The following is a 15,617-nucleotide window of genomic DNA, read 5'->3' as shown; positions in this document are numbered from 1 at the left end:
CACATAAATATACCCAAAAAATTAATGAAGAGGAGCCAGTAACTGCTGGGGAACACCACAACAGATGCAGCAAAAGAAAACTGCTGTGAGAAGGAAGTTTCAAATACCCAGGACCTCAGAGTCCCCGCTCCTCCAGGGACAGTCGTTCTCACACGCACCCTCACCAGTCACTTACCTTCCTCTTTCGTGGAGCTGGTTCATCCAACAGAAAGGGATCAGGATCCGTCTCAAAGCCATGATCCGTGTGGGGGGACCCAAAGGCGTCCCCCAGGTACTTGGGGCTGGCCTGAGGGTGGGGCGGTGAGGGAGTGGAGATGCCACTGCTGCCGCTCCAGTGCCCACTGGTGGTGCTGCTGCCACTATCTGACACGTCGCCGCTGTCCTTCCATGGGTCACCACAAGCTGCTCGGGAAACTGGCAAGAGAAGAGAGATAAAAGCACATTTAGGGGGCTCAGCCCCAGGCACAAAAGAAAAGAATAAAAAATAATTAATTTGGGGTTGGGGATTTAGCTCAGTGGTAGAGTGCTTGCCTAGCAAGCGCAACGCCCTGGGTTCGGTCCTCAACTCCAGGGAAAAAAAATAATAAAATAATTTACATTAGGGGGAGTTGGAGGGAGATAGTGATGGACAGATATGATCAAAATACAGTGTATAAATACATGAAATTTCCAAAGATTTTTTTATAGTATTTTCCAAAAAAATACTATAGTCAGGCATAGTGACATATACCTTTAATCCCAGTAGTCAGGAGGGAGAAATGGGCAGATCTCTTTTGAGCTCAAGGCCAGCCTGGTCTCTACAGAGGGCTCCAGAACAGCCAGGGATCAGAGGTTACAAAGTGACTGACCTCCCCCCACCCCTGTATCTATAAATTCCTTCCTGAGCTGCAGTAAAATGACGATACATGCACACACTGCAGCAATTTTCGGTGTCAAACCTGCTCTGCCTGTGGAGATGTTTTCTGCCATGGCCATATAGGCCGTCACTACCCACCTCGTGCACACTGCAGCTGCATTTTACAAAGGAGTAACAGAAAGAATCCAATTCTACCTATTTCCTGCTGTGCATGCTAAAAAGTAAGAGGAAGCCTCTCCTGGTTCCAGCCTGGTAGTCTGTCTGAGGACACACAGAGGGACAGCACGGGGACATCTGGCTGAGGGGCATGAGGGCTCCTGAAGGACCTTCTTGATGAATTTCCTAGAGCTATGCAGGGCTCCTAAGGCCCACAGCTGCCCCGTAGTGGCCAGGTAACTAACTGCCAGGTGACAGGAGGCTTTGGTGCCTGGTCTGGCACTGCAGCAGTCACCTGCCCCTAAACTCAGAAGTGTGAGCAGAAGCAACTCAGTGAGTAGCATTTTTATGCTTAGTTTTTCTCTGTTTCCTTTTTCTATTTCGTTTTTTGCAGTGCTTGGGATAGCACCTGGGGCCCAGGGTATTCTAGGTAAGCACTCTAGCCAGCCTGGCTTTTTATTTTTAGGACAAAACTCAAAACCTATCCAAAAAGCCAGGATATCCTGGGCCCCCAAACATAGACCCAAGAGGGAACAGGAGTCATTTCTCCCCCTTCAGCTCCCTTCCTGGGTGTGCCGGCCCAATCTCTTGGACTTCCTTCCTCGAGGTCTTAACGGGGCTCATAGGGCAGACATGCATTACTGAGATTCCCCACTAGATGGTCCCCAAGTGCAGTGACATCCTTTGGGTGAAATAATTAAACGTGCTTTCTCCCTAATATTTACTTTCAGTCTAAAGGGATGACTTATGAAAGACACTTGTAAAGGCCACTTTCTCTTGGTATGTACTTGGAGCTAACTCCATATTCTCCTGCAATTCGCTGAGGTTTCACAGATTAAAAAACTTCTCCCCTGGACATATGGGCAGGTCAGACAAATAAGGAATTTCTATTGAAAATGTCAAGTCCACTACCAGTCTTATCAAAAGACAGACATTAGAAACCCTTCTCCCCCACATGCCAGTACTGATAAAGTACTTGGGGATTATAACCAGGAGAATTTTGTTTAAATCTAAACATTTGACGTCATAACTAGTGTGTGTGTGTGTGTGTGTGTGTGTGTGTGTGTACACCACAGAGTGCATGCGGAAGTCAGAGCACAACTTGCAACAATCAGTTCTCTTCTCCCATCATGTGGGTTCCAGGGATCAAACCCAGGTTTTCAGGCTTGGCAGCAAGCACCTTTACCTGCCGAGTCATCTTGTCAGCCCATATTTCTGGTTTGTATTAATCAACTGGATTTGACACTTCAGCTTAGGTACTTGGACTGAGAACTCAGGCACTTGGAAGGGGGTATGAATTATCAGAAGCCACTAGGAGACCCCAGCATAGTTCTGCTTTTGTGACTATTTCTCCAGGCCTTGCTCAGGCTTCAAAGTTCACTCCCACAGAACTTATTGGGAGTAGCCAGTTTGGCTCTGTGCTAAGCTCAATTACTGTCGTAAAGCACCAGGAAATTTTTGCTCAGATGAGGAGACAGCTTCTAACTCAACAGCACTGTGTCTGAAGAGCCCCAGAGCTCTATGGCCAAGCTGACTTTGGCATCAAAGCAGAGGCTATCAGTCGTGGGCCTCTGCCATGTCTGGAACCCATCCAGCCCTGCTTGCTCACCAGAGAAGTTGGCTTCAGCCCCAGGAGGACTCTGCACGACAGGGCTGCAGGACAGAGACGTCAGCACCATTGCCGCCATCATCTCGTCCATCTCCACCGCATCCGACTTCCTAGATTCACATAGGTGGGAAGTTAAGATTACTTCCTGAGCCCAGCTGGTTACAGAGCCCACAGACTAAGTAAGCTACCACATCCAGTTATTTTTATGGGATCACCTTACACTGCTGTACTGTGCCCTGGGAGCCCCCATCCAATCAGCCAGAATGAGCTCAAGTGATGGGAAATAAAGCACGGAGGCCTCTCTTCACACTTCATTAAAAAAACGCCCGTTCTGAGAGGTGTTTATATTGGATGAGCCCCAGGATGAGGTGGGCCCCCTGCCTAAACTGGGCTGGCACCCGAGGCAGCTCCACTCTCTTGACATCCCTTCTAACCCTGCAGCTTAAAATGGAGCATTTTATTGGGGTAGAGAGAAGACTCGAAATGATCAAAGAATGGGAATCAAAGATGCCCGCTGGATGCAAATGTGTAAGATTACCTCCATCCCATCTTATATTTAAACATAAGAGGAAACAATTACGCTAACTTATATCTCTTTCCTCTCTGCCAAAATAAACATGGCGTTCTGTGAGCTTCTCAGTGTCAACAGAACCTATTGCATAAGCCTGTGAGCAAACAAACCAGAAAATAAGTAACCAGATGGAACAGGTCTCCCAATGGGAAGCTCAATGCTGTGTACAGCAGGGCTGCAGAGAACTTCACATGTGATCTTGAAAGACACACACTTACATGATCTGGAAGCAAAATTAGCACTGACTGAAATCTAAGGTATTAGGAAATCAGAATGGAATAAACATCCATGTGGCCTGCCTACTTCAAAGGAGCACATTCGTTCAGGCTCTCTAAGCCAAGTCTACTAATTTAGGCAACTAAGCAGTCAAACCAAGACCATCAATATAGCAAACATGATCTTTGAGTTTTCATGTCCACTGAATAGAAAGACAAGCTCTGCTGGCATTGCACCGCGTGCACAATCAGAAATGCTGCTCTGACCTTAAAACACCAAGTCTGCTGGGCTGGAGAGATGGCTCAGGGACAAGTCTGACTGCCTGAGTTCGACACCCATAATCCACATGGTAGGAGAGAATGGACTCCTCCAAGTTGTTCTCTGACCTCCACATGTGTATGGCATGTACATAACCACTCCCATATCCACCCTCAAACACCCAATAAATAAATTATTAGATAGATAGATGATAGATAATAGATCGATATTTAGATAGATGATGAATAAATAGATGATAGATAGATAGATAGATAGATAGATAGATAGATAGATAGATAGATAGATAGATAGATGATAGATGATGATAGGTAGATAGAAAGATAGATGATAGATAGATAGATGATATTTAGATAGATGATGGATAGATTAGAGATGGTAGATAGATACAAAGATATATACATAGATAGATAGATAGACAGATAGATAGATAGATAGATAGATAGATAGATAGATAGATAGATAGATAGATAGATAAAGAAAAAGATTTTTTAAAAACACTGAATCTGCCAACACCACGCACAACCCAGAGGAAAAAAGGTGGCCTAGGGTTTAGTTGTTCGAATACCTTGTACATAAAGCAATCACAGCTGGCAAACTCTCCTGTTCTTCCATTTTCATTTATTACTGTGTGTACATGATGTATGAGTGTGGGTGCTTGCATGTAAGGGTCACTTTGTGGAGTCTGTTCTCTCCTTTCACCTTTACTTGGGTTCAGTATTAAACTTACATTGGCAAGTGCTTTAGAACTGCTACGCCATCTCCTGGACCCAAGTTTTCTTTTTAAATCTTAAAAGATGAATATACATAGATCATAGGACAGACATTAGGATGTCGAGTCCTGGGATAAAGTCGTATCATAAAACTCTAAAGCAAAATATCCACTTGTCCCAGAGTGCCTCTGAATGTCCAAGCCAGGAGTCAGACGGGGCTGTGCTCTAGATGTAGCCCACTGCCCGTTTATTTTTTGAGCTAAGGATGGTTTTACCTCTTTAAATACTATTTAAGAATCAAAAGAATATTATTTGACAAGTGACACATACAAATGATACTGAATTATAGTGAAGCGTGGGGATCCGGATGGGTTTTCACAGGAGAGAGGCCATGCCCACATCACATGCTTTTGTGTTAGATTCGATGCATTCTCAGCAGAGATGAGGGGTCCTGACAGAGACTGCTTGGCCCACAAGGCTGAAATCATTTGGTGTGTGGCCCACTCAGAGTCAGTGCTCACTCTAAAACAGTGTCTGTCTCTTCTCATGAAAACTTATGAGCTCAGTTTTGCAAAACCAAATATATGTCACTCCTAAGGGAATTACAGGGAGGAAAAGATATCATTCAGGTTTCCCTAAAAGGATATCTCTTCTGTATCTCATTCACTATCCTGGCAACTAGGTATTCAGGACCCAATAATCCTCCCACCATGGGGCAGCCCACACCACACCCTTCACAACCCCTACTAACCTCTTTGGAACGTCGATGTTCCTAGACACTGGTCTGTAGGCTGGCACCTGGACTCTGGGTTCCAGGGCTGGCACATGGGATATGGCACCCTGGAGGTCTGCCAGCCACACTTCCTCCGCTTTGCAGCAGATCTGTAATTTCTGGTCCAGTAGCCAGACTGTCACCTTGTCCTCTGCCCAGTCATGCTGCTCCACGAGGCCCACACACTCCTGACCTCCATACCACACACAAACCTGCAGGGAACAGTGGTCAGGAGTCAACACCCAGGAGTTCCCACCCCAAAGCCCTCACAGACCCAGGTTCAGGTGTCAGGCTGTGCTGTGCCCACTGCAGTCTATGCTCTGATTCACTCATCTTTAATTTGTGCATGCTAAAATCTGAGTAGACCCCATCCCTTCCTCCCTACAAAATTCACATGTTAGAAAGTTAATTCCCAAGACCACAGTGTCAGACAGAAGGTAAAGTCTGGTAAGAGTGGATACATCATGAAGACGGTGCTGTCAGAGATGGTTTGTCATTAAAGGAGTGGGTCAGTTATCCCGAGGGTGGGGTAGATATATAGAGGGTGTGGACTGTTATAAAAGCAAGTGTAGATCCTCCCATCCTCTAACCCTTACCCTCTCTTACCCAGTCTCAGAGTCTTGGGCCAAATAAACTAGTGTTTATAAATTACCCCATATCGGGATATTCTGTTACAACAGCTGAAACAAACTAGGAGAGAGCAGGTATTCCCAGGCACTTGCTGCCCACCTGAGCACCCAGATTAGCCATATAGGATTAAGTCTTCCCTACAAGTCCCTACACAGTCTCCAACTGTAGAGGGCATAGCAACAGCTGGGTTTCTCTGAGTCCCAAGAAACCCACTGGTTTGTAATATAATCTGTGACCATCCCCTATTACTATCCCCCGTCCTTGCCTCTGAAGTTTTACATGCTGGTACTGTCCCTCTGGAAAGTTCTGAGTCCACCTGAGCACGTGTTAGAAAGTGATAGAGGCAGGCTGCTCTCTCACCAGGGAAACTGGAAGTTGGCAGGCTGCCTCGTCTCGTGAAAGCACAGGCCTAGGGGGCACCAAGCCTCATGGGGAGTCAGAGGGCTAAGTCTCTGTGAATGGACCCTTGATACAACAATGGCAGAGAACCCCACGGATCTGGATCTAGTGATAAAGCAGGCTTCGGTGACCACAGGCCCTGCCACGGGGGAGGGGGCACAGGGACAGGATACTCAGATCAGATTTGGGCTCTACCACCATCTTCAGCTCCTGAAAACCTCTTCTCTGACACATAGTCTTAAGTCCTTCCCCTGATTTCCTAAAGGTTTATAAAGTGAGACAGATGAAGAGCCACTGAGTTAAGGCCATGCTTCAAGCTAAGGTTCTGAGCATTCCAGAATGCCTGGCTACCTTCTCCTCTAGAAGAGAATCATGGAGGAGCCCAGTTCTGAAATGCAGTACATTTTCTCACTAGGGTCCCAGTGTGCAGGGCTTCCAGCCTGTCACTTGGGCACCTCTGGTCTGCCAGACCCAACCCTCAGGAGGCAGGAAGCATGTTAGCATTGGGATCAACCAACCTTCTGTCCAGGCTGAAAGGCCACCTGTGGGAGGCCTGAGGTACCCAGAGTCTTGAGGACCTCCTTGGGCTGTTCCTGGCACACAGGGTCCTTAGAGGTGAGTAAGGGCTGGGGAGTGGCTCCCTCTGGCACTTCTGCCTGTGGCTCCAAGGGCAGGCTGGTCCCCAATGGCACCTCTGAGGCACTGGGTCCCAACACCCGGGCTCCCAAGAGGGAGCGCTTACCAAGGCGTCGGGACAGCATGCTGGCGACACTGCTGTGTCTGGTGAAGAAAAAAAATTGACAGTGAGTCCCTCTGAGGAGACAGAAGCTCAGCACAGGGCTCTGCTGTACTTTATTTCTACAGAAATGGGATTGCTTTTGGCAAGCTGAGTTTTCACTTAATAAACCAGGTAAGTTTTTCCTATATCACGTTTTATTCTATAAAAGGATACACGCCAGGGCTAGAGTGATGGCTCAGCAGTTGAGCATGCAACTGGTCTTGCAGAGGACTCGTTTGGTTCCTAGCACACGTCAAGCAGCTGACAGCCACCTGTAACTGCAGGGGAGCTGACACACTTCAGACCCTATGGGCACCTGTACTCACACTCACAGACCCAGACCCAGATACACACAATTTAAAAATGGCCTAGTGTGGTGGCACACACCTTTGATCCCAATACTCCAGAGGCAGACGTAGGCAGGTCTCTGACACCAGCCTGCTCTACACAGTGAGTTCCAGACCAGCCAGGGCCACATAGTGAGATCCTGTCTCAGAAAACACACACACACACTTTTTAAGCAGATATACAATGACTAGATGATTAGTTTAACAAACTCCCTACTACTGCCCTGAAGGCCGGGTCAGTGCTTTGCTGCCTCAGCCTACTAGCCTGCACCAAGCATCCTCTTAGCGGAGCCTCAGAACACACAGCCACAACTACTTCCTTAGTGAAGGTCCTACACAAGGGCGTGCCAGGTCAATGTGGAAGGTTTTTAGAAATACAGTCTCCCAAGCTGAGTCTGCTTCAAAGCTACAGATGGCCTTGGAAACCCAACCTGCTGCTGTCCTCATTCAAGAAATTAACACCAAGGGCCAAGTGACATGTTCAGTGATGAAGGTCCCTGAGTTGGTGCCAGAGCTGGTGCTGGAGCCTTAACAGGGCTCACAGAGCATATCTCTTCCTGCGAACCTAGATGTCCCTGTCCTGCTCCCGGGCCTGTGTTTGTCAGTGGAAGGAGGAAAGACCAACCTGTGCTAACTCGCTGGCCTCCTCCTCGCAGCCATCCTGTACCTCATCTCCACTGTGTCTCCAAACACAGTCCTAGCCTCTGCTGATCCAGGTCATCTGTTCACCCATTTGTGTATTCAGGGGGTATCTAGCCAGGGAGGAGATACGTGTGAAACTGTCCCAGGTGTGGTGGTGATGTGGCAGGTGTAAAACACCTGGGCTCTCAGGACTTCGATTCCAACTGCTGCTTCCCAGCCCTGAACAATGCTGGGCTAAGTACACATGGGCTGGGCACCTCAGAAGAGTGTTGCACCACATTCCTCCTCTTCCCCCTTCCCATTCCCTCACTTCACAAAACCTGTCAGGACCAACAAAATGGCTCATCCGGTAAAGGCACTTGCTGCCAAACCTGACCACTTGAGTTTGATCCCTGAAACCTACGTGGTGGGAGAGAACTAACTCCTGTATGTTGTCCTCTGACCTCCAAACACATATACACAGTGATACACATACATACAATAAATACATGTAATGACCTGTGTTTCTAACCCTACATACCCTTAAAAAAACTGAAGCCCAGGAAGCTGGAAAGATGTTCAACGGTTAAGAACATTGGCTGCTCTTGCACAGGAACCGGGTTCGGTTCCCAGCACCCACATGACAGCTAACAGCCATCCTTAACTCCAGTTCCAGAGGATCCGACACCCTCTTCTGGCCTCCACAGGCATTGCACAACACTGGTGCACTTAAATACATGCTGACAAAACACTCATAAAATAGAAAAAAAAAAAACAACTTAAGCCTATCAGTGTGAACTTTCTTTGAACAGTTCTCTAGACCTTTACTTTTCACCCTGATCCAAAAGTACTTCAGGGCTTGTCTGTGTCCCAGGACATTGCCCCACCTCCCCAATCCTGGCCTCTTTTCCTAACCAGTCAGGCAAGTTCTACCAGCAAGCATCTCTAAAATAACTATAAAGGATAAGAAAGTGGTAAACACTGATCAAAGTGGAATGGCTGGTTTCCCCAGCTGTACTCAAGGCCTCAGGGGCTGCAGTCTGTTAACATGGAGTCTCTGCTGTGAACTCTCAAGAAAGCAAACCAAATATGTGGGAAAGGCAGAGTGTGGTGGCTGGTGCCTTCACACTCTTTCAGAAACCTTCTTGGCTACAGTTATAAACAAAAAACCCACACGCGGGTAAATCCTGATCATAGAGAAAAATATATATACCCTCAGGTAAATGGCTTCGAAAATGAACCCACCCAGACTGGGTAAGTGGCTCAGTGTACAGTGTCTGCCTAGCAGAGAGAAGCCCTGGGTGGTCTGCCCAGCACAAGAATCCAAAGCGGCTAAATTCCCAGAGCAAAGAGAAGCTATGAGTGCAATACCAGTTACTGACATCAGGTGGCAGCATCAACTCAGAAAAACAACCAATCCTTTTCTTGGCAAAGAATCCCAACAGCCACCCCCACTTTCCAAAGCAGGAAGTTTAGGGTTTCTGCCACTGAAAATAGAGAGAGCTGTTTCCAAAATTCCTCGGTTTCCAGTCTTCAGAAAGAGCCTGAGATGTTTGGTCAACAAACTGACCATGGGTTTGGAAGCCTCTATCTTTTCTTTAAAGAATACTTTTCTTGTTCATTGGTGGAGCCTGCACCAGCTAGATCTGCATAAAGTAGGCAACCTGCCTGCCCACTTGGGGCTTGCTTCCACGGGCTGGCTAACCTTTCTCCAAAATCTACTCAAAAACACATTTTATTAGCTGGGTGTGGTGGCACACCCTGTAATATCAGAACTTGGGAAGCTGAGGCAGAAGGATTACCACAAGTGCAAGGCCAGCCTAGACTGACTACATGACAAGACCCTGTGTCAACGACCCTACAAATAGACTTTATTACTGGTTTTATTTATAGTACTCCTAAATCTTAATTTTCAAAAGCAGAAGAGAAAGAAGGAAGGGAAACTGTCTTTATTAGTACCTCTTGGGTACTAGCTTTCATAAATCGCATCTAATTTAATCCTCAGAAGGCACTGAAATAAATGCATGGTCTTTGACTTCCAAGATAACTGGGCTTTAGGAGGGTCAGACTACCAAGACTGGAAACAGCAGCCCTGGACTTGAAATTCACATCTGTCCAATGTCCAAGGTCACAATCTTGCCGCTGACTCAGTATGCACGGGACCTCATAATACATCAATTCAGTTGCTTACTTTGGAGACAGGGTCTGCCTGTAGCCTCAACTGACCCGGAACTTGCTACGCAGACCAGGCTGGCCCCAATCTCAGAGATCCATCTGCCTCTGCCTCCAGATGTGTGCTTCGTTCAATTAAGTTGTTTTTCCCCACATATGTGAACCTTGAGGGGAAAAAAGTTCTTCTGGATTTAGACTTCCATTTCCCATGTACTTTCTGCTCCTTGGAAATCTCTTCCTCTCTGGCATCTCAGCCTCCTCACAGAAAATGAATGCCAACACTTCTGTGTGACCTTTTCGTGGGTTTAAGGTCCTGTTGATCATTTAGTGGCTGGGGTTTGGGGGAGGACCTCTATACACATACCACCCCTGAGAAGGCACAAAGAAATAATATGATCATGAAATTAGGAGAAATTTGGCCAAATTTATTTACACCTGGCAGTTCGGCATGGAAGTGGAAAACATGGCTCTAGACAACCAGGGGTCACTGGCCTTCGGAGTCACTGGCATCCCTGGTATAGCATCATGGCTGTGGTGTGGTGGCTGGTACAACAGCCAAGAGGTCTCAAGGGTTCAGAAGTGAATGTGGCAATAACAGGAGAGCTAGGTGGAGGAGCAACGTCAGGCTACTTTCAGGATCACCACGGCCCTCCTAGCATGGCTGCACTGTCTTCTCTGACTTCAGCTTCTATCCACTCTCCCTACTGAATACTTTCTTTTTAAAATTTTTTTAAGATTTATTTTAGGGGCTGGAGAGATGGCTTAGCGGTTAAGAACACTGGTTGTTCTTGCAGAAGATACGGGTTTGAATCCCAGCACCCACATGGCAGCTAACAATTGTCCATAACTCCAGTCCCAGGGGATCCGACAGCCTCTTCTGACCTCCGCGGGCATTGCGTGACACGGGTGCACTAACCTACATGCAGGCAATACACGCATACACATAAAATAAAAATATTAAATAAGGTTTTTAAAAAAGATTTATTTTAAATTACCTATATGTGTATGTCTGTGTATGGGTCTGTACATACGAGTGCAGTGCCCATGTATGTCTGTTTATGGGTTTGTACATACGACTGCAGTGCCCACGGAGGCAAGGATAGGGCATCAGTCCCCTGGAGCTCACTCTACAGGTGGTTGTAAGCCGATCCACACAGGTTCTGGGAACTGAACTCGGGTTCTCTGCAATAGCAACAAGTGCTCTTAACCACTGAGCTATCTCTCCAGCCTCTGGATTTTTTCTTGAGAGCTACCACTGGTTGGTGTACCAGCAATCCCCTTTTTTGCTGTGTGCTTCTGCAGCAGCAGAGAAAAGTTCAGACACCGCTATTGTAGAACCACCAGGACAGGATTTCGGCATGTAGCCAAGTGCTGCTTTACGACGGAGTTCACATTCTCACTTACAAAATTCTTTGCTTGATCACAAGCTCAAGCTAAAGCCATCTCAGTACAGTTTTAAGGGGATCTTGTGCCCCAACTGCTGTCCCCACTAGGAGAGGATGACTACCCTAGAACATGTACTCTGGTCAACATCAAGAGAGGGTTAGCTCTTGTCCAGGCTCAGCAAACACATCCTGATGTGCTAATGGCCTTTAATGAGGACACCTGCCACCAGTTAAGTAACTGGAACTGACAGATGAGTAAAACAAACTCTCCCTGTGGTTCTGAGTTGCAAATTGCTATTTACCACGTGACAGTGGCTGGACAACTGCGTGTCTCAGCACACGTCCGCATGTGCACACAGTTGCACACAATGGCTGTCTGTGCTCTCTTACCACCCAGGGGCATTGCAGCATGCCATGACATCACCTACTGGCATTTCTTGAACACAGGTCATAAGTCAGTGACTTATTACACAACTCATGGGGCTTTTGACAAGTTTAGAAGGCAGAAATTTGGAGGCTCCTATTGGCAAACGTTTTGGTGCTTACTGCCTGGCTAATGAATGATTTTTGGTCAAAGTGAGGGATGTGAACCTTTGAGGGGCTTGTGTTAAACCCCAGGTCTCTATCTTCACAGATCTCTCTTGCATCACACAGTAACTTGAATTTTTAGTCCCTGATATCCTGTGTATTAGTCTCCCTTCTTTACTAAAGAACTGACAGACCTTTTTTCCCTTTAAATCTTTAAATATTTTAACTTGAATTGTTTTTCAGTATTATGTCCTAAATTCAACCTCAAGCCAAAAGGTTAGTAGCAAACCCCATCTCTAAAGCAGAGCTCCACAGGGAACTTTTTCCAACAATGACTAGCAGGCATCTCTGTTGATAGATGCAATGTGCACTTGTGAACATGTTCATGGTTATAAGCAAGCATGTCTGTGGTCCTGGCTCTCAGGCCACCATCTGCACCTAGTTCCATCCCAGCACTGCTACCTGGTAGTTGTCACTCAGCATACTTGGGCCTTATTCTTCTCAGAGACAGGAGAAAATCCCATCTGGCTTCCATTACAAACCCCAGTGAGGCCATCCAAGACCCTAAGCCAATACCTCTAAGCTCAGAAATTATCAGTTTCTCTCATATCTGTGTGTGCAGGTGCAGTGTGTGCATGCCATGGCGCATGTATAGGTCAGAGGACAACTTCAGGTATCAGAACACATCCCAACTTTGTGTACGCCAGGCTACCTGGCCCATGAGTTTACAGGGATTCTCCTATCTCCATCTCCCTTCTCGCTGTAGGAGTACTGGGATTACAGACATATGCCAATATCCAGGTTTATATAGTTTCTAGGGATTTGAACCCAGGTCCTCATGCTTATACACTAAGTACTTTACCTACTAAGCCATCTCCCCAGCCCATATATTTTTTTTTTAAGATTTTCGTAATACAATCTTGAGACACACTGCACTGAGCATACTGGTATTTCTAAATCAGCAGGCCAGGGAGTCACAAGATGGCTCAGTGAGTGAAGGCAATTTCCTGCAAGCCTGGCAACCTGCGTTCAAGCCCCTGGATCCATACGGTGGAAGGAAAGAACCAAAGCCTACAAGTTGTCCTCTGACCTCCACATATGTGCTGTGGCATATACACCCATGTCCACAAAATAAATAAAATATAATTTTAAAAAATTAAAATCAGTCAGGCGTGGTGGCACACACACCTTTGATCCCAGCACTTCAGAGGCAGAGACTGGTGGATCTCCGCGAGATCGAGGCCAGCCTGGCCTACATAGCAAATTCCAGGCCAACTGGGACTACAGAGAGACCCTGTGGGGGCAGGTGTGGATACAGGTGGGATTCAAATCAGAGGGCCAGACAGTAAGTCTGAATTCTTAGGGCATTCTAGTTACTTTTTCTGAGTGGTTTTTTTTGTTTTGTTTTGTTTTTGTTTTTGTTTTTTTAATGGAGTACATTGCATCAGAGCACCACAGTTTAGGCTACCAGTGAAATTGCCCAGCCTCATTAAGGGCTGGACCCCTCTCTACAGCATCCCGGTAACTAAGCATCCAGCCTCCTATTACCCTAAGTAATAGATGTAATGGAATAATGGAAGGGAAGAGTAATGGTCTCAAATGACACGGCCATTTTCATATTCCAGCAGCTGGGTGAACATCTGGTTTACAACGAACAACAAATGCGCCTGTGGCTCTCAGCTTGGTGATCACTTGCTGGAGCGACAGAGGTGGCTCTGTTTACACTTCAGCAGGAAAGGAGCGGCATTCACCGCTCTACCCAGGAACAAACACTTCCCCTTCCCTCACCTACCTCCTCACCAGCTTTCAGAAACACAGCACCCTTTGTTCCTAACTGCCCTGCTTGCACAACTCCTTCAAACTAGACAATGCTCTGTACCCAGGGAGGGCTGGGAGACTTTTGACTATTTCTACTACTGAATAAGCATCTCTCATCTGAAAATCTCAAATTTTGTGAACACTCACAACCACAGGTTGAAAATTCCATGCACAGTCAAAACATAGGCACTTTAAAAATATTGTATAAAATTACCTCCAGGGTATATATATAAGGTATGTAAGAAACAAATGAATTCTGTGTTTGGACATGGGCTCCCTGTCCAAAATAACTTATTATGTATTTGCAAATATTTCCAAATTGTAATAAATAAATGCAGAGACTGGAGAGGTGGCTCAGAGGTTAAGAGCACATACTCCTCACAGAAGACCCAGGTTTGGTTTCCAGTACTCACATCAAGCAGCTCATAACTACAGCTCCAGGGGATCTGACACCCTCTTCTGGCCTCTGTGTGCACCTGCACACATGATACACATACAGACAAGTGCAAGTACATGCATATATGTACACATGTGTGTGCGTGCACACACACACACACATAAAGATAATTAAAACAAATAAATAGTAGCTGGAGAGATGACTCAGCAGTTAAGAGCACTGGCTGCTCTTGCAGAAGACCTGGGTTAGGCTCCCAGCACCTACATGGTGACTAACTGTCCATAACTCCAGTTCCAAGGGATCCAATGCCCTCTTCTGGCTTCCATGGGCATTGCACACACAGGTGAACCTACATATATATAGGCAAAACACTCATACACATAAAAATAAATTTAAAAGAAATAAATGCAAAACCTAATGATATCTGGCCTCAAACACTTCTACTGTGGAGTACTAACCTGCAGAACCAGCAGACAGGCATTAAATGAAAGACAGAGTTTTAAGTGTCACTCAAACTCAGTTCTAAGATTATTTTCTTAAAAGCAAGCACTGAGCCAGGCCTATGGTGCAGGCCTGTGATGCCAGTTACTCAGGAGGCTGAGGCAGGAAGATCACAAATTCAAGGCCTGCCTAGCTACAGACTGAGTTCAAGGTAAGCCTAGGCAACTCAGTGATACCCTGTCTCAAAATCTGGAAGCGGTAAGAAGAGGGCTGAGGGTACAGCTTAGTGGTAGAGAAGTTGCCTAGAATGCACCAAGCCCTAGGTTCAATCCCTAGCAACACACACATCCACACGTCTGTAGTCCCTATAGTCCCAGCTACTGAGGAGACTGTAGCAAAAGAAGGTTTACTTGAGAAGAGCCTGGGCAGCATAATAAGACCCTGTTTCAACCTCACGGAACTGTGCTGAAACTCCAACAGGATTGTTCCAGGAGACATCCTATCCACAGCCAAGTCTGAAGGGAGGGAGCTAGGAGCTGAGTAGCCCCAGGGAAAACAGGCCTCAGATACTAGACAGCTCTGTAGCTTTTCAAGGCAGGCTTAGAGGCCCAGTGATAGAGCTCAAAGTACCATACCAAGGATCTCTTGAGTGGCTCCTGGTCTACATTCACTTTAACAGACACTTTTAGAGGCTACTTTACTTTTCCTGACCTCCCGGTAAATCAATAAAATATGGAGAAGGCTTGGCTAGACAGCTCAATGGGTAAAGGTGCTAGCCAAGCTTGACAACCTGAGTTCCATCCCAGGGACCCGCATGGCAGAAAGAACCAACCTCTTTAGCACCCCCACACATACACAATAAATAAATAAATATAAATTAGTTGCCATTCTAGGTGACTATTTTTTTTAAGTGGTGTTTTTTGAAAGTGAAG

General features: G+C 46.4%; 1 protein-coding gene across 1 annotated transcript in view; it reads right to left on the bottom strand.

Annotated features, from left to right (window-relative positions):
* Positions 1–15,617, bottom strand: part of Znf395 (zinc finger protein 395) — a 53,476-nt gene that overhangs the window by 5,052 nt on the left and 32,807 nt on the right. The window contains exons 2-5 of the mRNA XM_008828132.3: positions 6,717–6,978; positions 5,149–5,381; positions 2,622–2,731; positions 176–414 (exon numbers count right to left, since the gene is read on the bottom strand). Of these exons, the coding sequence (XP_008826354.1) occupies positions 176–414; positions 2,622–2,731; positions 5,149–5,381; positions 6,717–6,959 (825 nt within the window). The 5' untranslated portion in view covers positions 6,960–6,978. The remainder of the gene's footprint in view (positions 1–175; positions 415–2,621; positions 2,732–5,148; positions 5,382–6,716; positions 6,979–15,617) is intronic.

This window comes from Nannospalax galili, unplaced genomic scaffold (assembly GCF_000622305.1).
Source record: "Nannospalax galili isolate Female #2095 unplaced genomic scaffold, S.galili_v1.0 scaffold612, whole genome shotgun sequence".
In the NCBI taxonomy this organism is placed as follows: domain Eukaryota; kingdom Metazoa; phylum Chordata; class Mammalia; order Rodentia; family Spalacidae; genus Nannospalax; species Nannospalax galili.
The sequence above is the reverse complement of the archived record's forward strand: the minus strand, read 5'-3'. Positions and strand labels throughout refer to the sequence as shown.